The sequence below is a fragment of the Camelina sativa genome, chromosome 13 (assembly GCF_030686135.1).
Source record: "Camelina sativa cultivar CO46 ecotype springtype chromosome 13, ASM3068613v1".
NCBI lineage: Eukaryota > Viridiplantae > Streptophyta > Magnoliopsida > Brassicales > Brassicaceae > Camelina > Camelina sativa.
In genome coordinates this window covers 1303127-1327733 of record NC_141892.1, presented here as the reverse complement: position 1 = coordinate 1327733, position 24607 = coordinate 1303127, and the positions used below count along the sequence as shown (strand labels likewise).

General features: G+C 33.2%; 4 protein-coding genes, 1 non-coding gene and 1 pseudogene across 10 annotated transcripts; 1 reads left to right on the top strand and 5 right to left on the bottom strand.

Moving 5' to 3' along the window:
- Positions 1–104: 104 nt before the first annotated feature.
- LOC104737822 (putative homeobox-leucine zipper protein ATHB-51) lies at positions 105–1780 on the bottom strand. Its single transcript, XM_010458084.2, has 3 exons — positions 1672–1780; positions 435–790; positions 105–345 (listed from the first exon to the last, which is right to left on the bottom strand). The coding sequence occupies exons 1-3, from the start codon at positions 1778–1780 to the stop codon at positions 178–180; spliced, it is 633 nt and encodes a 210-aa protein (XP_010456386.1). The 3' UTR covers positions 105–177.
- Positions 1781–5207: 3427 nt separating this feature from the next.
- Positions 5208–6905, bottom strand: LOC109128311 (putative homeobox-leucine zipper protein ATHB-51; annotated as a pseudogene).
- A 2041-nt stretch (positions 6906–8946) lies between these two features.
- LOC104734402 (putative homeobox-leucine zipper protein ATHB-51) lies at positions 8947–10830 on the bottom strand. Its single transcript, XM_010453973.3, has 3 exons — positions 10459–10830; positions 9480–9844; positions 8947–9351 (listed from the first exon to the last, which is right to left on the bottom strand). Exons 1-3 carry the CDS (start codon positions 10577–10579, stop codon positions 9124–9126), a joined length of 714 nt encoding a protein of 237 aa, XP_010452275.1. The 5' UTR covers positions 10580–10830; the 3' UTR covers positions 8947–9123.
- Positions 10831–17806: 6976 nt separating this feature from the next.
- On the top strand, positions 17807–20019 carry LOC104734401 (uncharacterized). The gene is made up of 4 exons (XM_010453972.3): positions 17807–18056; positions 18278–19434; positions 19518–19590; positions 19668–20019. The coding sequence occupies exons 1-4, from the start codon at positions 17982–17984 to the stop codon at positions 19821–19823; spliced, it is 1461 nt and encodes a 486-aa protein (XP_010452274.1). The 5' UTR covers positions 17807–17981; the 3' UTR covers positions 19824–20019.
- A 92-nt stretch (positions 20020–20111) lies between these two features.
- Positions 20112–20184, bottom strand: TRNAR-UCU (transfer RNA arginine (anticodon UCU)). Its single transcript has one exon. It is a non-coding gene; the product is annotated as a tRNA-Arg (tRNA).
- A 412-nt stretch (positions 20185–20596) lies between these two features.
- On the bottom strand, positions 20597–23217 carry LOC104734400 (putative 3-deoxy-D-manno-octulosonic acid transferase, mitochondrial). 6 transcript variants are annotated; one of them, XR_015578833.1, is made up of 11 exons: positions 22869–23186; positions 22689–22782; positions 22551–22593; positions 22349–22471; positions 22126–22245; positions 21959–22037; positions 21722–21829; positions 21400–21509; positions 21204–21309; positions 20997–21116; positions 20597–20916 (listed from the first exon to the last, which is right to left on the bottom strand). XR_015578833.1 is itself a non-coding variant. In XM_010453971.3 (11 exons), the coding sequence occupies exons 1-11, from the start codon at positions 23059–23061 to the stop codon at positions 20675–20677; spliced, it is 1314 nt and encodes a 437-aa protein (XP_010452273.1). In that variant the 5' UTR covers positions 23062–23217; the 3' UTR covers positions 20597–20674. The 6 variants fall into 6 exon arrangements, 2 of the variants coding, with proteins under 2 accessions (XP_010452273.1, XP_087338866.1); XR_015578834.1 differs by having other exon boundaries at positions 21400–21497; XM_010453971.3 differs by having other exon boundaries at positions 21204–21297; positions 21400–21497; positions 22869–23217.
- Positions 23218–24607: the final 1390 nt, after the last annotated feature.

Below are 24607 nucleotides of genomic sequence, written 5' to 3'. Positions count from 1 at the left end.
TTGCGTCGAAAACATTCTTGAGGTTACACGAAAACGTTACAATATTTATGAGAAAAATAACCATACAATGAGGAAAAGCTTCTCATAGTCTACATTACTTAAATCTAAAAAACATCAAAGTCTAGAGCTCTATATGAGACTCTTTCTCTCTCTCTCTCTCTCCAAGATCAGCAACAACTACCACGGGTTAGGCGGCTGCGATATCGGTGTCCAGCGAGAAGAAGCAACAATCATCGGACTATTATTGTATCCACCAATACCGTTAGTTTGACCTCCTCCAGCGATTTGGTTGATGTTCATCATCAAACCTTGGTCTCTTAGTATTATAGCTCTCAGCTTCTTCACCTACATCATATCACATATCAATTTGTTGTGAGGGGTTGAAACAAGCAAATATTATTTTAAATAAGACTCCATATGAATAGTGCCTAGACCTCATCGTATAGCATCTGATTCTCTTTCCAAACAGCATCGTACTCTTGCCTAAGCGAGTCGTATGACTCCTCGAGATGCTTCACCTTCCACCGCGCACGGCGGTTCTGGAACCAAACCGCTGTCTGACGTGGCTGCAGACCAAGCTCCCTCGACAGCTTTAGTTTCCTCTCTGAATCTAATTTGATATCTTCTTGAAAACTTACTTCCAGTGAAGCTATTTGTTCACTCGTTAGCCTCTTATTTTTCTTTATCATCTCGTTGTTGTTACTCGAATCACAGTGGTACGTATTGATCATCTTCTCTGATTCCGGTACCGGCCCGGTCTGCGTAACAGCAGCATGTGTATAGGAATTCCCTGATATATAAAACGATTAAGAAGAAAAAAGATTTAAAAAAAAAAAAAAAAAAAAAACAAACGAAGAAGCGACAAAACGTACAACATAAACGAATCTCGACGTTTTTGAAAAAGTAACGTCCAGAAAAAAAAAACACAAGAACATGTATTCCACATCTCTAAATAAATGTGATGTATACCGAATTGGAATCAAACAATAACGATATGGGATTTATATGATAACACAAAATCTAGTTGTATAAAAATATTTTTCACAGATTAATAAAACAAAAATAATAACTTTAAATTAATTGTGTCTAATAGAATCACTGAATATGCCAGTAACCCACAAATATAATAACTAAAACCATATCTGAAGAGAAAAAACAAATATATCGTCCTAATCAAGCTATTGTGTTTGTCTTTAGCCGACTCATTAAAATCTACCATATGTATGGATTTGTTGTCGAAAAAAAGCAGTGTTCATCAATTTCTCTAACGTGAAATCAAACCGGCACTTACACATCTTTTTGTCTTATAAGGCTTTTAGAGTTCATGGATTTGTTGAGACGAAAACTAAGTTCATGGGTTTGTCAACCGTGAAATTAAACCGACATTTACACACACACATATATATATATATATATACGTTCTTTAATTTTAAGGCTTTCAAGTTCACGAGTTCGTTGTCACTAGCTAAAACAAATTAAAGTTCATGGATTTGTTAACCATGAAATTAAACCCCGGGACATCTGTATATGCTTATAATAGAGACCTACATTACACATTGCAACAACGGCGACACAAAGAGGTATGATGACCATGAATAAAGAAACGAAGCACATTTATCCAAATTGGCGTGGTATATATATATATATGGGTGCATATGTATTAATGTATACCTGCAAAAAGATCATAGTTGAAGCTGTGGAGCCAGTTAGACTCCAACCGTGGCGGAGGCATGAACGGATCTCTCTCGTTTTGGACGTTGCTCGTCGTTGACCATTCCATTATTTTTCCTAAAACAAGAACACATGAGAGACGATTAAAAAGGAAGAAAAAATTAGGGTTTACTATAAAGAATTAAAAATAGAAAATTAGGGTTTTGTGGGACCATACGAGCGGTAGAGGCGTTTCTTCTATACACTTTGTCTTTTGGAGGTAAAAAAAGTGTGAGAGCATGCAGTCAACAGGAGATAAGAATATATATAAGGAGATATTAAGGTATAGGTAGCTAGAGGTGTAGATACTAGATATATAGAGATACTCAAAGAGAAAGAGGGACACAGATTTGTCTTACTTGGACGTCATTCGTTCATCATCATCCTAGCATTTTCGTAAATTGATGTATCTGTAATTGAATCTAACGGTCAAACTTGGATTCTTTTTTCTTTATTTCTTAATGGTCGTCTGCGGACATATATGGTGTAAACGTAAATTAATTAGGGTGTGGTTATGGTTTGTAGAATTTGCAAATTTTTGTGTGATATTGAACGATTAATTTAAATTGGAATTTTTGGTATATCCGTATATGATGGAAACATGAGACTTTCGCAAAATAATAATCATTGACTGGGTTAACATGTGTTAAGTTAAGGGCAGGGCCAGCGCAAGTTATATAGCTGCCTGAAGGAAATTTTTTTTTTTACCCAACATTAAACAAAGAAAACAAAAAATATATGTAAAGAATACACTAGCTAGGTTTGAACTCCCCACCTTTGACAATGTTACAGAGGCTTCTACCACTATACCACACTAGTTTTCAAAATACGATGACCCTAAACTTGATAATATCTTCTGCTGCCTAGCTTTACGAGCTTTAGCTCCGGGCCGGGCCTGGTTAAGGGGATAAAACACAAACACTATATCATGATATTATGACTGTATGAGCATTAAAATAGTATCAAACATTTTGACATTTACACGTTTATTATTTGGAAAACATGTAAAATAATTAAAATCAGAATTCCTACGAGACTAATTAGGATTCCAAGTCATCTATAAATATTACAGATTTTTTTTCAAATAATGGATTGGCAAATTCAGCACAAGGCACCAATTCTATAGTTAAAGAAAGGGTCATACAGAATCATCAAAGGTTAAAGCATAATCTTAGCTAATGGATTAGTTATACTGGAAAGCTCTATCTTTTTTTTTGAAATCCTTGAGCATTTACATAAACCTACTCGTGGACTTTAACACTTTTCAATCACCACCTTAGTTTACTGATTTTATAAGACTTGAAAATATAAATGTAGTTGATAGATAATTGAACACTGATAAAAATTTTGATTTTGGATTTGTAAGTTTATGTAGTTGATAGAGGTTCAGGTATCGATAGTCAAAGTCAAGGTTAAAATAAGTGAAATGGACCCCCAAGAAAACTCCATAAAAAAAAACTGACGAAATGGTTCACTCCTTATGATATGATATAAAGTTGCCTCCATTTTTTACCCAAAGATATTTTTCTTCTTGTTTTGTCTAATATACACGCACCATCTAAAAATTCACAAAATTTTATAATAGTAATGCAATAAGGTTTGTCACTATTGGTTAGTCCATAAACATATATATATATATATATATATATATATATATATATATATATGTGTGCAGTAAACTGAGAGACAAAAATCTATGGTAAACATGTACGTATATGTGCAGTAACATGAAAAAGCATAAAGCTAATCTTTGAAAGCAACCTTTGAAAGATACGAATCAGCACAAATAGCCAAGTAGATCATCTATATATAAAATAAAGAAATAAGAATGTAATTATGTAACCTATAAAAGCAAATAATTTTTTTTCAATAAATCATATTAAAACCAAAAGGAAAAGAAAAGAATATATATTGAAAGCTAAGTATCAAAGGAGTTCCAATTATTAAGCATCAGCAAATCGATACATACACATAACAAGACAAGATTACTTGTGTCGTGTGCAGTTGATAACTGATAAGACAACGATCTTCCTATTGTATTTTTCCTCATCGGCGATTAATTGCGAGCTAAGCACACTTTCTGGTTCCATATTAGCATATTGAATTTCATTAGTTTATTATAGCTATGAAAAATGAGTTTTGTTGATTCAGGACATTATTTTTGTTAGTGGTCTGTTACGTTTTGAAGATTAGGCTTTTATATATATGATGAAATGTTCAACTTTTTAATACTTAACTAGTTTATAGACCCGATCGAATTAGTTAGAGTGTAAGAAACGACAAAATAACATTTTATATATGCTATGGTTATTAAAAATAAATTAAATACTCAAAAGACCTTTTAACAGAGCCTCCTGAATCATGATGCATGCATTAGACAAAGAAGGAAGACAGAACGAAAAACTCAGATATTCAGAATCAGGAGAATCCCTCCGTTATTATTGTTATTATGGAATTATATATATATATATATATATGTATAAAATATATTCCGAAATAAATTCATTATTTAGAAGAAGAAAAAAAAAATCGTTCTCAACTCTCTTTATTTGTTCTATTAAAGATTTCAAAATAATAGAAAATATTAATTATGAGAGAAACCGAAAACTGATTCTGTGGAAATTGGTAAAAACAAAAAAAAGTTGCTGTTTTGGGAAAAAAAATTACTTGTTACTTTTGGGTTGGTATTGTCGCTTTTATTTGTTTTGGTTGTATAGTGAAAAGTCTGGGGATTGATTTCGTAAAGTATAATTGCACATATTTGACAACAACAAAAAAATAAAAGAAGAAGTAAATAATACATTGTTTATTTTGTTTGAGTGTTACTCACTCTTAATCTTATCTATGCAACCCTAAAACCTCAGTCCATTAAAGAGTTGAAGTGTATTGCCCACTTGCCGTAACATTAATCAATTCGTTTTATCTAGTTCGATTTTACTCTTCATAAGAAAAAAATAGTGATACCAATTAATTACCTTTGGAAAAAGTTATTCGAAGTTGGTTTGTAAAACTGGAGCACATTTTATTTGATCTGGCTTACCATGCCTGGGGATCAAAAGTTCAAAGTAGTAACGATGTGGGTTGTATATCTCCTTCTCTGCCCCTCTCCCATTATGTATAACTTGCCTTGTGAATTAATAATTTATCTATTCTAGGGATTCACCTATTGCATCTGATTTCTATCAATCTGAAATAGTAATTCGAACTCGTTTGATTGGACTTTCAAAATATGTTAAAATCGTACAAGCTTCTCCAAGATCAGCAACAAACTACTACGAGTAAGGCTGTGGTGCTGGCCAACAAGAAGAACCAACCATCATCGTCAGACTAATTTTATTCACGATTAATACCTTCTCCGGCGATTTGGTTGCTGTTCATCAGCCTCTTCACCTGCGTCACATATCAATTTATTGTGACTTGTGAGGGGTCTCTTTTGACAAAATCAAAAACTAAAGGAACAAAACAAGCAAATATTATTGTAGATTATTTACAAGTGTCTAGACCTCATCGTGTAGAATCTGCTTCTCTCTCAAAACAGCATCATGTGAGCAACATATCCTGAGGACGCATCGTCGAGGTATCGTCTTCACCGTACAAGGAATTGTCTGCATTCTCACTTTTGTCTTGTTCTGCAAGTGTTAGCTGGACTTGTTTCAGTTTGGGCTTCTTTAAGGCCCACTGAAGGTATGTTGCTCACACATCATACTCTTGCGACTTAAGAGAGTCGTATGAATCTTCGAGATGCTTCACCTTCCACCGTGCACGACGATTCTGGAACCAAACTGCCTCCTGACGTGGCTCCATATCAAGCTCCTTCGCTAGCTTAAGTTTCCTCTCTGAATCTAATTTGAAATCTTCTTGAAAACGTAGTTCAAGCGTAGCTAGTCGTTAGCCTTTTGATCATCTCGTTGTTGTTACCCGGATCACATTGTTACGCATTGATGATCTTTTCTGATTCCGCTATAGAGATAACCGGTCCGGTTTGCGTGTAGGCAGGCTTATTAGACGAATTTTCATTTTCTGTTGTGTAATAAAACATATTCAAAAATAATAAAACAAAACGACAAAATACTTAAAGCAAACGCAGAGGTTATGAATAATGTGACACTGAAGACAAAATTTTTTTTGCTAAATTGGCTGAAATAAATAGTGGCACATTATTTGAATTGAAACATAAATTTTTATTGAAAATTTACTGAGTTGCAGAAAATTACTGACTTTCATATATAAATTTATTATGGTTTATAAAGAAATATCATCAAAACAAGTTTTTTGTAATTTTTTGATGTTTACCAAAAATAAAAATTCATTTAAAACATGATTCTCGATCACTTTATAAACAAAAGTACACATATGTTTCTTATTTGGCCAAAAATTGTAGTATTTATTTACATTTTAAATGGCAAGGGGTTTATTAATTAACTTTTTTTTTCGGAAGATCTCTTTTATTAGTCTTGAATTTATTACTTCTTCTACATGTACAATTTTTATCAGTTGGTCGCCAAATTTCAACTATTCAGCAAAAATCTTCTCTTATTAGTTATTCCGCTAATTAGCTAATCATCCAGATTTTTCCAAATTTCATCATCAGTATATAATTATTTATCATTTTTTTTGTTAAAGAAAATTTTCAAAAATAAGTATAATTATTTACCTTTGCCCATTTATTTTCTGCTTTTTTTTGGGCATCGAATGTTTTTTTTTTGTTGGGTAGTGTATTCGTGAATATTTAATGTTCTAGACCGAAGATAAGAAAATATTAATTTCTCACCAACTGATGATTTTAGAATGCCGCTTAGGAATCCTCACATAAACCATATACAAGAAAATTAGACGTGTTTTTTTTTTTTTTTCTACCATTTGTGATTCTTACATTAACAGAAACCTAGCTACATTAATCTGTGCTTATAACATAAACCTACATTTTGGTGAATATGGATTATATAAAAAACCTTACACCATATATTACAACCAAGCCACAGAGAGACTGCAGGACGAACATGCATTTGATTAAAAGTTAAAAACAATTAAACGAATGCATCGACGTAAATTTGTGTGGTAATATATATGTGTGCACACATACCTGCGTAAGGATTATAGCTGAAGCTGCAGAGCGAGTTAGAGAAGTTAGACTTTAGCCATGACGATGGCATGTAATCAACTCTCTTGGTTTGAACGTTGCTCGTCATCGACCATTCCAATTTCCTTAATTTCCCTCAACAAGAAGACAGGAGATCAGAAGATTAAAAATGAATAAACTTCACTGTGACGAAGAAACTGAAAATATAAATTAGGGGTTTGTTGGAACATACGAGTGAGCGTTAGAGGCGTGACCAAGAAGTTTGTTCTTCTATACACTTTGTTTTTTGGAGGTGCAACAAAGTGTGAGAGCATATATAATTATATATATATATATATATATATATATATATAGATAAGGAGATATAGATATAGAGGTAGATAGGGATAGTGAAAGAAAAAGAAGAAAAAAAAAGAGTATAGTGTGACATTTGTCTCACTTGCTCGTCATCATTGATCATTTCCCCAGCATTTACGTACTGTATGTTGATATGTTTGTTGAATCTTACGGTCAAAACTTAATTTTTTGATTGTTGTTTTTATATCGGTTTTCTGTTACAAGCAAATAATGATTGAAGCGCAAGTTAGGGTGTATTGTGGTTGCTAGAATTTGCAAATATAAGCGTTTTTGAATGGTTTATAAGATTTCTATATTATTGAAGTGGATAAATTTGCAAGAAAACCATGACTAATTAACATATATGTCAACTCAAATGTGTGAAATCGTATATGACGCACTTCTAGCTAAACTTGAAATCATTAGTATTGACAGAAATCTACTCGTGGGCTATTAACGTTTTAATCACCACCTTAATTTGACTGAACTTCTAAGAAACTAATGAAAATATAAATGTAGGTGAAAAGAAAATTGACCCAGCACTGATAAAATTTTAGATGAAGATGTGTAATTAATAGTAGCCAGGTGGTATCACTGGTCAAAGAGCTTCAAATAAGTGCAATGGTCCAAGAACTCCATAAAAAATAAAAGTAAAAAACAGACAACATGGTTCCCCCATTTTAAGCTCTATAATTTTCTTTTGATACTTTTTTTTTATCTTATGGCCACCCTCAGTCACCGTCTAAAAAAATCCACACAAAAAATTATATAGTAATGCAATAAGATTTGTCACTATTGGTAAATTGTGTGTGCAAGTAACCTGAAAGGCCAAAAGATACGGTGAAGAACTAAAGATATCTATCTATGTGCGTGCAGCCGTGCAGTAACATGAAAAAAGCAAAAAGGTGTATTTGAAAGCAACCTTTGAAAGCTGAGAATTCCACATAAAGAGCGATGTAGATCATCTATGTTAAGAGTGTAAACCGAAGAGAGAAATTAAGAAGCAAAAAAATAAACTGTTTGATATGATGCGGTCAAACAAACTAATTAATTAAAAAAATTAAACTGCTAAGAGAGAGTCTGATGACAAAAAAGAAAGACAGATTCAGAAGTAAAAACGTCAAAAATTTAAGATGCGGTGAGTCGATCCGATCAGAACAATCCATTCGTCCGTTGCTATTGTTTTTGTTTTTTTTTTTTTGTTTGAACTTTTCAGAAATAAATTTCATTATTACTTGCAATAAATTCGGATACTATATAGTCTTTGTAAAAGTAATTTGTTTGGTATTTGAATAAGTATTTTAAAACAAGTTATACGAAATTGGTCTGTAAAATTGGTTGAAATTTAATTGGGCCGTTTTTTTTTGAATGAGTTTTACAGGTTAAACATTTTACCAGGCTGGGTGGGCTCATCATGTTAACTGATTCTTAAGTAGGCCCAAATAGAAAATGATAGCTTCGTAATATGTGTCAAAGTCAACACTCTTACACCAGGAACAGAGAACACAATCTATGTTATTATGGTTTAAATTTCATTCAACTTGTTTGTCCTTTGATTTTTACAATCTTTCTTGTATTCATTCCACAACATCAGTAATTTATGTTCAGTGACATTAAGGGAATGTTCCAAAAGCCAAGAAGCTACAAAACACACATGGCACCGTTCTACTCAGTAAAAGAGAAGAATGAGCATCAGCGTCTGGTTTCTTCATTTTTATCACTTCTTAGCTAGTTTGTTTTTTGCACCAGCTAGTTTGAGTGTTCATAGTAGTTGTTCAACAAGCCTGGCTCAAAAGTGCTCAGATACAACCTCACATATATTGTTGTGTTTGAAAACAGAGGATTCCATTTATGTTGTGAGATCGTACAATGGGGGACAAGCTTGTATTCGTAGAACACTACTCAAAGTCCTAGTCTAAAGCTCTAATTTTACTCATACTCTCTCTCTCTCTCTCTCTCCTTCTCTTCCCCTGTCTCTCAAAGATAAGCAAAAGCTATCACGGGTAAGATGACCAGCCAGAGGAAGCTGCCATCATTGGATTGGTGTACTGCTCAGTACCGTAGATTTGATTCCCTCCGCTGTTCAGATTCTCTGTTCTTGGATGAGCTATCACAATCGACGGAAGCTCCGCCGTGTCTTCCTCATTGGAAACTTTGATGGTACTGGAAGAGAATTGCTTCTTGATCAGACCTTGGTCTCTTAGTATAGCTCTCAGCTTCTTCACCTGAAGTCACCAGTCCAATTTTGTTAGGGGCATTCTGATAAAATCAATAACTAAGGGATAAAAAGGTAAAATGATTATAGTTAATTTAGGCCCCATGACTTTAAAATAGTGAAATATCGTACACAGACCTCCTCATGTAACATCTGCTTCTCTCTAGAAACGACGTCGTACTCTTGTCTAAGCGAGTCGTACAACTGCTCGAGCTGCTTCGCCTTCCAGCGTGCACGGCGGTTCTGGAACCAAACCGCTATCTGACGTGGCTGCAGACCAAGCTCTCGCGACAGCTTCACCTTCCTGTCTGAATCCAGTTTGATCTCTTCTTGAAAACTCCGTTCAAGTGAAGCTAATTGTCCACTCGTTAGTCTCTTCTTCTTTATCATCATCTCGTTGTTGTTGTTGTTCGGGAATCGGTACGCATTCATGATCTTTTCTGGTTCCGGTACAGCAATAACCGGTCCGGTTTGCGTATCCGCAGGCGGCGTGTATAAATTTCCTGATGTAATGTGACGCACAACAAAACTTTATAACATCAAACATATATAAAAAAAATGCACAACAAAAATAAAAATAAAATTACTTTAATTTCCGTGAGTAAGAGAAATATAGTTATGTCCGCTACCATTTTCTTAGAGGGAACTGAACTACCATCCCAATCGAATCACTCAACTTTTCAAAAGTGACGTTTTAACTTTTTGCATTTGGATCCCAAGGAAGAAAAAAAATTGGGATCCCAAGAAAAATAAAAAGAAGAAACTTAATTTATAAAATTGTCTAGACTGAAGATAAGAATATCTTAACTTCTCATCAGAAAAGTACGTTTTTAGATGACATATCCCAAGGTTTTTGGAATGAACGTCATAAAACGTGAGTCTCTTTTGCAAAATTTGTGATTCTTTCATCATTCACGACAACAAGCAAAAAAAAAAACTTAAGACAACTTATTATTTAGATGAAAACTTAATTAAGAACACTTGATAGTGTGGGAAAATAATAAGGTTCTCAAAGTTCATGGATTTGTCAAACGTGGAATTAAACGGACACCACACTGTGTAAGAAAACGAAAGCATCTACGTATATACTTGGTATTAGTATGACGTATGAATATACCTGCGTACGGATCGAAGCCGAAGCTGTGGAGTGAGTTAAAAGAACTACACTCCGGCGCCCATGGCGGTGGCATAAAAGCAACTCTAACGTTTTCTACGTTGCTCGTCGTTGACCACTCCATCTCTTTTCTTTCTTTTGTAACTCTTGTGAATATCTTAATATATAGAAGTATATATGGGAGGTGGTTAAAAAAAAAAGAAAGTTATAGGATCTCACATAATGGGTAAAGTAAAGAAAAGAAAACTAGGGTTTTATTGGACCACAAGAGAAGGGTAAGAGAGGCGTGACAAGAAGTTTCTTCTTCTATATACTTTGTCTTTTGGAGGTGCAACAAAGTGTGAGAGCACGCAGTGTTTGCACCAATACACACATATATATAGGGATATGTATCTAGAGGGAGATATATAGAGGTAGTGATAGAGACAGAGTGAAATTGTCTGTGTTGTGTGAGGATTTTTTCACCTAATAAGGGAGCAACCCAACAGTGCCTTTTGTTTCGGAATTTAAAGATTGAAAAGGAAAGTGTGATATAATTTTGTCTCATTTGCACATCATCAATCATCATCCATCATCTCTCTAACATTATTATAGGTTGATATATTTTGTTGTATACAAGGGTCAAACTTGGAATTTTTAATTATTAGATATGTAGTCTTCGATGTCATTAACAACATGACAAGTAATCTTCTATGTCAATAACTCAGTATTATCGTTGCGTTATACTTGGGATTTTTTTTGAATAACCATACAAAATGTAGTAGTTTCTAATTTTCTATGTTACAAAGTTAGCAAGACAATGAGAACCAACCAAGACAATGTCAAAATGTCGGACAGGCCATTTGCTTATTTTTATTTTAAGGTTACAAGGTTAGAGGGTTTTTCGATAACGGAAATTTGCATATTTTTTGAAAAATCAAAAATTAAATTTTTTGAACGTGTGTGAATGCACCAAATTATTTCCTTGTAAATCAATAAATGGTAAATCAAAATCGGCGTGGATTAACTTTGTTTGACGGATTTTCTAAACTTGGAACTTTTTAACATTTACGTAAATCTAGTTATGGGCTTTTACATTTAAACCACCGTTTTAATTGACTGAAATTTTTAGACATGTAAACATAAATGTAGTTGAAAAGAAAAATTTATATAACTATTTTAAATTTGATGTATTAGGTAGGGGTACGTATATGTCAAAGTTAAGCTTAAATAAGTGAAAGAGAAAGAGTGAAACGAAATTAATGGTCCCCCAAAACTCCATTAAAACTGACAATGTGGTTCCCCCCTTCTTTGGTTATGCCTTCATTCTTGGTCCTAAGATTTTCAGTTATTGTTTTGTCTTATATATACACCACCATCTAAATCAATTTATGTGGATGTCAAAATTAATATGCAAAAGGTTTTGGCACTAGTGGCAAATCCATACCAATGTATATGTGCAGTAGTAACCTGTATAGAGTATATAGGGTGAGGCCAAAAGCTACCTTTGAAAGCTAAGAATCAACACAGTTACACAGCGAGCTAAGTAGATCATCTATATATAAAGAGTCTGATACGACCAATAAAAGCCAAAGCAAAGAAGAAGTTTGAAAACTAAGTCTCATTGTCCTCATCTACTGTGTACTCTTCTTTCTCTCTTTACCCCCACATTCTTTTATTAACTTGCAGTTCTACACACAATCTCTCTCTCTCTCTCTCTCTCTCTCTCTCTCTCTCTCTCTCTCTCTCTCTCTCTCTCTCTCTCTCTCTCTCTCTCTCATATTCAATGGCTACTTAACAAATTGTTGATGTAAATAGTGTAAGAGAGAGAAGGATAGAGGAAGGGGAAAGGAATCTTTTTCTATGTTAAAAGTAGATAGTGTTTGAACAGATTGATGATAAGTAATGAGATTTAAAACTAACGACAGTAAAAAGGGAAGCTTTTAGGGCCTAAACCCTTGAAAGAGATGAGACATCACAATTTTCATAGTTTTTTTTTTCTTTTAGAGATTTTGATGGGTTTCGATGATTGCATTCATTGTAAAGGATCCGTTTGATAACAACATCTCATACTCTCTCTTTTTTTTTCAATCTATATTATTCAAATTTCACTATTTTAGCCAACACCCTACATAAAAAGTCTTTGATATGGACCAAAATAACGTGTTTTATATAGGTTTTATTTATAAATTGGGTTTGGTTTTATATGATTTCGTGTGCATTCGCCAATATATAGTCGATTTGTATACTCAAAATAACTAAAATTAAGACCCATCAAAATAACTTATAATAAAATCAACATTCAACATGAAACTCCAGTTCTTTCCTATCCGTTTTGTCTTAGTTAATTAATGTACTCGTTATTATGAAATGATCGATCGCCACAATCTTTCCAATTCCTTTTATGTGTTATAAATATTTCACATATGAAAACATATAGTAATGAAATATCTATTCAGAATATCATACACACATCTTTATTTGAATAGAGCAATGAAGCTTTAGGGTTATTAACTTCTCCATGTAGTAGATAATGTTAAGAACCAGGAGGTATTAATTGGGTTCATGATAAATGATTTCACAAAATCAGTATATTAAAGCCTTTTGACAAAAAAAAAAAAAGAAGAAGAAAGGAGTACGTATTATAGTATGTTAACAGTACACTGTCAAAAAAGTTAAATAATATTCCGCATAAAAAAACTTTTAACAGAGTCTCATGCATGCATTAGAATTAGAAGATAAAAAATGAGAGAGACAGAACTAAAAAAAAATCAGATATTGAGGAGAATCCAACCCGTACCAGCTAACAACTACATTCTCTGCTGTTATTGTTCTTTGAGAGTTTTTTATATATATATATATAATTTAATTAGTTTAAATTATTAATTTCCATCATACATAGACGATTTCTGCAGATAAGCGACAAAATTAACAAAATAAAAAGACGATTTCATATATAAGTATATGTTTAGATCCATCAGTTACTAAGATCGGTAATCAAGAAAAAGGTCCCCCCTTCTTGGAGGAGCTATAAACTTTTACTTGTCACATTATAAATAAGTGATAGGATCTTTTGTAACAATTAAATTCAAAATAATTATTTATATGCTATATCTTATTATATAAATGTTGGTTCTCAAAGTTAGTAACTCACCGGATCGTGACACGTGTTAATTTTAACGATTAAAGATCAAAGTTTAAAACTCACAAGATCGTGACACATATCAATTTAACGATTAAATATCAATGTTAGTAACTCATCAGATCGTGACACATGTCAATTTTAACGATTACAAATCACAGTTTTCAAGCTTGGTAAAAGAAAACATAAGATAATTGTAATCTTATTATATTAAAAAGAAAACAACTAAGATAAATATATTATTTGTCATCCATATCAAAGTTTCATTTTTACAAAGATTCTCAACCACTACATGATAAAATAAATATACTATGTGTCATCCATATTTGGTCGTATAATTATACTCCATCCGTTTCAAAATATAAGATGTTTTAGCCAAAGCATGCATAATAAGAAATGTTTACTTTTAAAAATTTTAACCAATCAAAAATAACACTGCATAAAATAAAAAATAAAAATATATAAAAGTAGTCTAAAAGTTGCCTCAAAAATTGAAAACATTTATATTATGAAACAAGCAAAAACTTCTAAAACATCTTATATTATGAAACGGAGGGAGTACTATATAACCTAACACATTAAATTTAATGTCTTTGTTTGCACAAAAAAAAAAAATAAATAAATTTTATGTCTGTATGGTTAGCTAATTTCGGACATTGAGTACTGCAACAAGATTTGTGAAGACACATTCGAAGAAAACGAAGATCGTGAAGAACCAATTGGCAGTCTTAGGAAAAAAGCTTGAATTGAAGTCTGAACTAATATTTTTATTATATTAAAAATCTTATTATATAAAGTTGGGTTTTCAAATTAGTCATTAACATGTTAAGTACATTGATGAGATGCTGACACATGTCAAAAAATAATAATTTTAAAACAGCTAATTAAGAAAATAACATCAAATCTAAATAAAATTTACATGTTTATATCTACAAAAAGAATAAATCAAAAAAGAAAATTAACAAAACTAATCTATTTTCCATTGTACGTTACTTATATTATATGTGTTTTCTCATTAAGATTTTGACATGTATAAACAAAAAAGTAATTCACTAAACATGTATATTATTATTAATAAATAAATAGTGAATAACAAATTTAAAAAGAATAACATAAGTTATGCCAAAAGAATTATTTTTTTTGAAACATAATAGGACAGCTAATTAAGAAAATAACATTATATCTACATAACATTACATGTTTATATTGAAAGCTTTGATCTATGAATTTTTTTTTCTGATATAATTTTGTCGATCTATTGCGTGGGTCTTTGATTCATGTGGGTTTTGTAATGGAAGCTATCAGATGCAATGAAATGAAATCGAAGTATATATGCCCGCTAATTTAATTCGAGGATAGAGACACTGATGGAGGTTCCAAAAGTGATTCTATCGTTAGTAGCATTATAAGTTTGGAAGATAAGTCGGTCGTTGATGTTTTTGGTCAAAATTTAGAGTTGTCTTTTCTGAATAATGTTGATGATTCTGGCACTGAAACAAGAGCTTCTTGATCGAGTAATTGCGAAACGATTTCAAATTTGGGAAATTGGAACGATATACCATTTTAAATTTGGTTTCAAATCGGATTTATGTGGTTTTGTATCGGATCAGGTTTCGTAAACCGTTTAAACAAGGTATATATAGAAATATATGAGAACTTTTGATTCGGGTAAAAATAAGTCGAGAATTTATGATTCAATAATATTTGAGACGAGGTCATAGGTTTAAGTTGTTTTGGTACAATTGGATATTTATGAAGAGTAAATATGTCGTTGATCCTTAACGTGATTATGACATATGTCATGTTATGGATTGTATATAAAGTTTCTATTTTGTATATATGAGTTATCTAAGACTTATATATCATCCTGGTAATAATTTTCAAATTTTTATTTTTATTATATTATATTAACTTTCTTTCAATTTCTCAACTTTTATTGGGTTAGTCATAAAATCATTGTAATCGAGTAGATAATTTTCACTAGTTGTTCATCCAAAATATCTTTGGACTAAAAAAATTTTATGGTTAAAGAAATTATGTCACAAAACAATTTTAGTAATTATAAGAACTATAATTATGCCAAAATGAAAGTAAAGCAACATAAAATTTGTTTAATTTGTTTAGAAGACATTTTATAGGTGGTGATAAAGAGCATACTTTAACAATAAAATAATTTTAGGTATAAGTACATATTTTTAATGGTAAAACATAGAGTAAATTTATATGTGGTTACTTATTAGATGTTGTTTTGATGAATTTGTTGCATGTCAAATATTTTGTGAATAAGTTTTGAAACGTTTTTGAAATTTAACAATAATAATATTTTTAATGATGAGTATTTGGCAAATGTTTTAGTGTGATATAATTAGGTTTTAGATTATTGTAATAATTGTTACAATATATTAAAAATATATAAATATAAATAAATGTATGAAGGTAAATACAAATATTCTCTAACTTAAATTATTTATATATTTACTTTAGGAAATAAAACTTCTTTATATATTTTCAAGAAATTGTTTAAGGTTTAGAATTTACTTTCTTCAACAATTTTGAAACCCGCACGATGTGCAGACCTTTATCTAGTATAAGATATAATTGAACATTACTTACTGTAAATATAGAAAAGGATAATATTAATAAATAGCAAAATTGTATGTAAAAATTAAGAAACTTCAGATTTCTTATCTTTCTTTTGGTTTGGTTGGTTAAATTTAAAGTAATTAATTTACTACCCCCTCATATAGCTAGCTAGATATATAAGAACAGTAATAATATTGTTTACACCATCATTAAATAACGGTAGAACTGAAAAGGGTAAAAAAAATATTGTGAGAATTAAGGCTATAGAATAGATGGATGATATAAACAGTGAAGGTTAAAAGTTTTGTACAGTTTTCAATTCTTCGTAAATACATAACAGTTAATCCCGCTGTTAAAGTCAGATACTAAATATATATAAGACCATATCTATATTAACATTTTTGAAGTACATTTTGTGTTATGATCTTTTAGTTTTTTTTAATTACTTTGTTTTATTTACAATATTAACCCCTATCAATTTTCTAAAATAACATTTCGTAGAAACTCAATTAATGAAACTATTTAAAACGACCTAATTTAATACGTTCATTGCCATAAATATTTTCACAACATCTATTAACCCCTACAGATTTTCCTAAAATAACATTTGTAGAAAGTCAATTAATGGATCTATTTAAACCAACCTAATTTTAAACGTTTATTGCCATACAAAGGTTGAAAATATATATACATTCCGTTTGTTCCTAAAACAACTCTATGCATTAAATGATTAATCCCATAAAAATCTCAGAATCCATTTTAATAGATGTTTGGTGACTGTAGGACCTATTCCGTTTTAATGACACAACATCATTTGAGTAACAAATTTAACCCGCGGTGTAGTGTATTACGGGTTAAATAACCAAATATTGTTCTGCGGTGTATTGCGGGTTAAATAAATGGGATTGGTGGGATTGATGACACTTTTAGATGTGTACCAGGAGATAAATGTATTACTAGACTATACATATACCACACGGGTTAAAACCTTGAAAACACTACAAAAATCTATACTTTGAATACTTATATCAAATACTTATAAAAATTTTGTATTTTTAAAATTAATAAAATAATAATAAAATAACAAATAAATATAATATAAATTTTAAAATTTTAAAATTAAAAAAATTGTCCTGCTGTGGTGTACCGCGGGTTAAATCCTAGTACTGTAATTAAAACTGTATAAAAAATATATTCTACAAAATTTAATTGTCGCTGTGCAAAATTTATTGTGTGTAGAAATTTTACCAGACATAAATAGTAACAACAAAGGTAAACTAGTTCCATAAGACTAAACCCTCTTTATACATTGTAAATTTATTGATAAAGTCACCAATATTTTATTCTATACTTAGTAGTTCGTTACCGAATATTTCCTTAATTTTCTTCACCTAAACTCTGTTTTTGTTTTTCTTTCCTTTCTCTAACATATATATATATATATAACTGTGTAACTAGTTTCATGATTCAAACAATTATATATTATTACTTTTATTTTTCATACGGTGGAAAATATATGATGCCTTTAAAACAATTTAACTAAATTAATAAATAAAAAATGTCAGAATAGAAAACTTTTTTATTTTGAACTTTAAGTTTTAATAAATTTATAAATTTGTGATTTTATATACATGGGTATTTTGGTTTATCGGTATAATAATTAAAACGTGCTAATTTTATCGCAATTTTTTTTAATTGATTTCATCCATCTTCCGCTGTACGCTTCTCTCGCTTTAAAATTGAGCAAGACACTCTTCACTGTTCATTACGATCCCATTGTTGAGAGACTTGAGAGTGACGAATTGAGAATCTTGTAGAGAAGATGAAGATGAGAGCGAAATCGATTCTGGTTAGGTCTTCGCGCAAGTCTCCTGATCCATCTCTCGCTTCGCTTCCGGTAACCCTATTTCTCCACCCCCTTCGTCTCTGTTTGCTTTCTCGTGATTAGGTCTTCTTCTTTAGAATCCGGAAAATTAGGGATTTATGTTTTTTCCTGATGCAGCGACATGACTAATTTTGGATGTATTTGTGTTGTTGTTGGTGCTTAATTTTGAATCTGTAGCTTCGCAAAAACTGGTTAGGTTGATGTAATTTGTGTATAATTTTTTCATCTCACAGGATGATGAAGCTAATGAAAATTTGTGCTCTGGAGTGAGCACCACACACTGTGATACCGATGATGTTGAGATTGTTCCAGATACTTTCGATGAAAGAGATGTGCCACACAAGAAGCGTCATTGTCTTGGTACAACAAGTGAGACTACTGATAGAGGAGTATCCGTAGATCCGCCGGTGCTGAACTTGGATGCTTGTATTGTTTGTGAAGTTGCAGACGACCGTGTATCCCGTTGCTGCGGGATTGATTGTCTTCTTTCGTTTCACGGGGAGTGTTTGTATACTGATTTGGGTGATAGTAGTGAGGATCTTGCGAATCCTTTTTGTCCTTATTGCTGGCTTAAGATTCTTGCACTGAAATCCAAAACATTGAAAGAGAAGACTGTTGAGGCGGAAAAGGCGGTCTTTAGGTATCTAGATAAAGAGGTGAAAAGTAAGGTTGAGAATGATTTTGATATGTCAAACGGTGAGAAGACGCCATTGATTGAGGAAACCGATCAGTTAGATGATGATCAAGGGGAAGTGGGTACTGATAAAGTGACAGAAGAGGTTGTTGGAGCATCAGAGGAGGAAGAGAGGGTTGCTACTACAGAAAACTTTCAAGACGCTGAGAATGACGAAACAGCTAAAGATCAAACTACTAGAGTCAGAACAGGTGCAGGGCAAAAACTAGATGTGTTACCTTTTCTGTCTATGCAAGAATCGTTTTCAGGGAAAGAACAGGACCAGGTCAAACAGAATGAGAAGCAAAGGGGAAGAAGACGAAGAGAGGTTGGAGCATCAGAGGAGGAAGAGAGAGTGGCTACAGAAAACTTTCAAGACGCTGAGAATGACAAGAATGACGAAACAGCTATAGATCATACTAGAGTCAGAACAGTTGCAGGGGAAAAAGTAGATGTTTCGCCTTTTTTGTCTACGCAACAATCGTTTTCAGGGAAAGAACAGGGCCAGGCCAAACAGAATGAGAAGCGAAGAAGAAGAAGAGGAATAGAATTGAATACTATTGATTGTGAAATGTCATCAAAGGGATCAAGTGACGAACGAAATGGAGACGATGAAATTGAGCAAGTAACTTCATCGGCTCAAGTAACCTCCCCGTCAGGGAATACGAAGAACCAGCAGGCAACAACCTTAGTTGTGGCTAAGTCAAAGACAGTGAGGTTGTTCCTTTTTCTTTCATTCACTGGAACATCAAGAGTTTCATTTCCACCTAAATTTTAGAAAGTTACATCATGAATCGCAGGGACATATCTTTCTTTAAGAAGGATCAAAGAAGGAGGCTATTTTGGACGTTTGAAGAAGAAGAGATGCTAAAGGTATATAATAAACATACACTAGCTCTACTTTCATGAATTGGAGGAGAACTGTTGTTGATATATATGTGTTGGCTCAGGTGGGAGTGGAGAAATTTGCAGCAGAAGCAAAGAAGAACATGCCATGGAGGAAAATTCTGGAAATGGGAGAGAAGGTGTTCGACGAAACACGTACTCCAGCTGATCTCAAGGACAAATGGAGGAACATGGTTAAAATGAACAAGACAACACTCTAATTCCTACTGCTAATGTATCCAATCAATCAATAGTTAGTGTGACTCATTTTGGAGATGAAGCCAGACTTGGTGAAGTAATGTGGGCGTTGAGCTGTATTATAGACAAAAGTTCCTCCTTTACAAGAACTGGCTTCTACTTTTTGTGCATCTTTCGACATCTTTTGATTTTCAGTATATATATGGTTCGTAGTTCGAACGTGTATGTGTTTTAAAAAAAAGAGAGTAGAAAGTAAAAATCTGAAAAACGGATCCTTGACAGAATTTAAAAAACACAAAACAAAAAAACAACACACCCGGTGGGACTCGAACCCACAATCGCTTGATTAGAAGTCAAACGCCTTATCCATTAGGCCACGGGTGCTTCTGTTGGTAAGGTACAGAAAACAAATTATAAACGATCCACAGTTGTTGATGAAAGCAAGATGAAGTTTGAGGGATTACTTTTTTCCCATAGTCACTTCGGAACCTTTTCTACTACTTTATGCTACTGAACTGGATCGGCTCTTTACGCTTCTTTCACTGCTTTAGGCTTTAGCCATGGAAGAAGCAATCTTTCTTTTAATCTCGCCAGCTTCCTACCTGCTTGAGTGTCTTGTGCGCTGCAAGACTTTGTCTTCTCTCGTTTTCTATTTTACCTTTACAAGAAAATTATATACACACTAGTAAATGTTTTGTTTTTGCTAACCAAATTTGACTTCTCGAGCCAATTCAACATTTGCATTCAATGTGATTGCTTGATTTACTTCTCCATTTCTCATATATATTATACAAAATTTTATCAACTGCATTCTGTATAACACACCAATTAACTGAAACTGGATTCGTTTGGATACATAACTAGCCACACTAACTTATAATTTCCCTCTTAAGATATGGAGATTGAGAAGATTCCAGATGTTAGTGATAATACAGCTTGATAGGGATTCATAAACTTCTTTAGAAGCTCTCTGATGTGTTTCCAAGATCTCAGGGTTACTCAGGAGCAAGTCGACGGCTTCTTTGAGCTCTAGTTTTGTCGAGACCTGTGTCACTGATAAGGGGTTCGACTGCTTCATCGCCTTCACCATGTGAGAGAAATGCCCAACATGACAACCTAATCAAAGATTCCATGAACGTTGAGATAAAGTAGAGAGACAGTATATTATAGTATACGAGCACCTTATCTTTGAGCACCTGTAATAACGGCGCAGCCTGCGGCAGCTGCTTCAGACAAGTTATGACCAGTTAATCCCGGGATGAAAGAACCTCCAATGACAGCTATTGGCGCTACACTATAGAATTCTCTTAGTTCACCTAAAGAAAACAAGCAGACACAGATTGGGTTCTTGAAGAGAATAAAGGGACTAGCACTAGGAAGATATAAAGTAGCGAAACTCAGACCTAGTGTATCCACCACATATATATTCGTCTTCCCTGATGTAAGCTTTTCATTTTGAGACCTTAGAGCTACACTTTGGCCATCTTTCCGCAGTTTCTACAAAAGGAGCTGGGGACAATTAAATGCGATTCACCAAAAAGATCAACCTTCACTAAGCCAATACTAAGAATGTAACCAGAAGGTGGTTTTGGTACATACATGAGCAATCTGTTGGCCATGATGTGGATGTCGAGGCACAATTATGACAACAGAGTCCGGATGTGATGTGAGAAGCATGTTGTGAACTCCTAAAATGACTGCACACAACACTTTGATCATCAATTTTAAAAAGTCAATCAGCCCCAAACTCACTTCCTTACAAGTCACTTGCTTGAGAGAGGATATGAAAGAAAAGGGAGTCAAAACCATATTTATGCGACTGTGAGACGGTACCAATCAAGTCATGGAAGCGACTGCGAATCCACATGCTAGTCAACGAGGGTAAATGGTGACGCTACATACTAGTTAGAACATACAGTACCTTCTTCCTCGCCTCTATGTAATGAAGATGCAATCCAGACCTTCATATCTGCGAGTTCTACTTTTAGATCTCTTATACTTTCAGATGTTCCATGGAACTTGTTTACCACTGGAAGAAAAAGCAGACAACACATGGATCTTTATATTGCTTTAACAGAAAGAGCAGGAGCAGAACATAATGGGTTGCACATAATATCTAATATATGAATATCTTCAAGACATAAGTGGACTAGGATACCATATTTTAAGTCTCCCGAATAATCGATGACAAAGGGTGGCGCATGCAGCAGCTGGAAATGTATACCCTGCAGGGTGCTCTGTCGCATTTGAGGCAAATAGTTTTAGTACAATAAGATAAGATAAAAAAAAAACGTTTAGCTGAAGTTAGCATTTAGCAATGCATACCAGTGGGGCTATCAATGAGAATTTAGATAGCAGCAAGGATACCAGCGGTAGTAAGAGAGGACTAGACCACCGTTTAAAGGATTTAGTAGACATCCGAGCGTTCAATAATGCCAACGGAATCTGAGATAACGGAAACACAATATTAACCAATGCAAAGAGTTCATCTATCCTTGCACAAGTTATCACCTTCATATCATAAACAACGAGAAGGGTCAAGACTTACATAAAGTCCTGCAGCAGCCATGATGAGATTAGGCCACAGTTCATTCTCCATAATGATAATCGCATTTGGTTTCCAATGGCCAAGGAATCTGTCAATAGCCCCAGGTGTATCCAATGGTGCAAACTGGCCCAAATTTTGAAACTTCAGAACATAAATTAAAACTTCAGAGTTACATATATCATCATACAAAATCAAAACATACCTGATGTAACACACCAATGGGAAGTTGATTCTTTATCACTTCACTACAAACAAAAAGATTGAACGAAACCGAAATTACAAAGACAAAAACTTGAAAATTTTCAATTCAGATTTATAAGAAAGAAACAATGAGCCATACAATGCAGATACAGTAGTCGTCGTCATTAGAATAGTCAAATCTGGCTTTAGCTCATTGCAGCGTCTGATTACAGGAATTGCAGCCATTCCTTCACCTGAGAGACACTCAAAAACAACAAAAACCCTAATTTCTCGATTCGGAGACTTAACTGCAATGAGAGCACTGAAGAAATTTAATCACCTAAAGAGACGGCGTGAAACCAGATGAGCGATCCCGGCGAACGTACGGCGGAGGGATGACCTAAACGCTCGGGCCAACGGCGACAATGCTCTAGTCCCCGGAGTCCGCGCCATCGTATATGGAGGTGAACTAACGGCGAGATACCGTAGGTTAACGCTCTGTACAATCTGTACACAAACACTCCGAGCTCCATCGCGCCTCCGGCACCGACCGACGAAAGCTCCCTTCTCTTCACCGTAGGCAATGGCGTCGCCGTTTTCTAATGAGGCCTTAAGCCCATTGTTCCTAAGCCCAATATAACCAAGCTATGGCCCAACTAGTATAAAACCGCTTTGAACGCAGATTAATTACGTTAATACGGGGGAAAAAAGAATGTTATTATTCATTACTTGTTGGACTGATGTTAAGATTCTTAAAACATGTTAGATTATGAACAGATTAATTTTTTATTATAAGAAAAAGAGACAGCGCTGACAGTAATAATTTAAAAATTAACTGTGGAATCGTTAGATACGAAGAATATACCATGCAGCCTTTTTTTTCACTTGTTGAGTATACTTTTAATTTGACAAAAAAAAAATTGTTCAGTGCAAAATGTGTTAAGATGGAATAACTTTGATAACAAGTTTAAGCTTCTTCCCACGTGCCATGTTGCTTGCCGGTGAGCTTTATCTCATTATCTGTCCGATTGATTAATCTCGTCGATCAACTATAGTATACGTTCGAAATTGTAGTCTACGTACATTTATATTTGTAGACTTATAGTTCTTAATCCCTCACGTAGCTAAACATACCAATAAATGTGCTACGTAGCCAAGCAACGATTTTTTTTTGTTTTTTAAATCATCTTAGAGCCATTACAAAAACGTTGTTAAAACGCAAAATTTGGTTGTTATTTATCGTGGAGGTGGAGCCATAAAAATATCTGTTATATTACTATTTGTCATTATATAGCTACATTTAGTTACCAATTAGCTACAAATTCTATTAATTAAAATTTTGTCACTAATTTGTAATTATTTGTAGTTAATATTTGTTACTATTTTTTTGTAGCAAAAAATGTAACTATATAATAAAAATTCACTAGTGAGTAAACGAAATTCTGGTCAGCTAATGAAGACCAATATTTTGGAACGATTATTTGATTAATTGACGTAAGAACAAATAATTTATAGTATATTGTCAAAGATGGCTATAGTTTTGTCAAAAGCGGCAAAAGTAATTAATTTTTGATATTCCAACTAACAAAAAGTTAGTAAATATTTATTTTTAAGAATAAAAAAACTCGAGACCTAGGAAGTTTCCCGTTACACAAATATAAATATAAAAGCAAAATTAGTAATGAAACAAGGAAATGGAAGTAGGTGAGAAATAGAGTGATGAAGACTTGGTCTTGAAGACTAAGGTGTGGTGTCTCCTTCGCCACTGGAACCAAATTGTACACATCAACTTGGTGGTTCGCATTGAACTTAACCATACTCCAATGATGGCTTCTCGAAAATTTCCATATATAGTGTAGTGCACGCACACATATTGAAATAGGATATAATTGAACTTATTTTATGTTTATTCATGGTAATCTGAGCTTTTCATGCTAAATGTTCTATTTAGATACAGAGTTTCTTTTTTTTGCCAAATGATTGCAGTATGGACGGCAGGTCTCTTTTGCACAATTGCACACTAATCAGCTCATCAAATATATTAATTTTGAATAACATCACAACCGCTAGTGACTGACT

What these genes read in the sequence shown, in the direction of transcription:
- LOC104734401 (XM_010453972.3), top strand. Translation starts at nt 17,982, where the DNA reads ATGAAGATGAGAGCGAAATCGATTCTGGTTAGGTCTTCGCGCAAGTCT. An exon ending in GCTAAGTCAAAGACAGTGAG is followed by an intron (nt 19,435 to 19,517) that starts GTTGTTCCTTTT and finishes CATGAATCGCAG; the next exon opens with GGACATATCTTTCTTTAAGA. An exon ending in AAGAAGAAGAGATGCTAAAG is followed by an intron (nt 19,591 to 19,667) that starts GTATATAATAAA and finishes GTGTTGGCTCAG; the next exon opens with GTGGGAGTGGAGAAATTTGC.
- LOC104734402 (XM_010453973.3), bottom strand. Translation starts at nt 10,579, where the DNA reads ATGGAGTGGTCAACGACGAGCAACGTAGAAAACGTTAGAGTTGCTTTT. An exon ending in CGGCTTCGATCCGTACGCAG is followed by an intron (nt 9,845 to 10,458) that starts GTATATTCATAC and finishes ACATTACATCAG; the next exon opens with GAAATTTATACACGCCGCCT. An exon ending in AGCAGATGTTACATGAGGAG is followed by an intron (nt 9,352 to 9,479) that starts GTCTGTGTACGA and finishes TGGTGACTTCAG; the next exon opens with GTGAAGAAGCTGAGAGCTAT.
- LOC104737822 (XM_010458084.2), bottom strand. Translation starts at nt 1,780, where the DNA reads ATGGAATGGTCAACGACGAGCAACGTCCAAAACGAGAGAGATCCGTTC. An exon ending in CAACTATGATCTTTTTGCAG is followed by an intron (nt 791 to 1,671) that starts GTATACATTAAT and finishes TTTATATATCAG; the next exon opens with GGAATTCCTATACACATGCT. An exon ending in ATCAGATGCTATACGATGAG is followed by an intron (nt 346 to 434) that starts GTCTAGGCACTA and finishes GATATGATGTAG; the next exon opens with GTGAAGAAGCTGAGAGCTAT.
- LOC104734400 (XM_087482740.1), bottom strand. Translation starts at nt 23,061, where the DNA reads ATGGAGCTCGGAGTGTTTGTGTACAGATTGTACAGAGCGTTAACCTAC. An exon ending in TTCGGGAGACTTAAAATATG is followed by an intron (nt 21,830 to 21,958) that starts GTATCCTAGTCC and finishes TTTTTCTTCCAG; the next exon opens with TGGTAAACAAGTTCCATGGA. An exon ending in ATGGCCAACAGATTGCTCAT is followed by an intron (nt 21,298 to 21,399) that starts GTATGTACCAAA and finishes CTCCTTTTGTAG; the next exon opens with AAACTGCGGAAAGATGGCCA.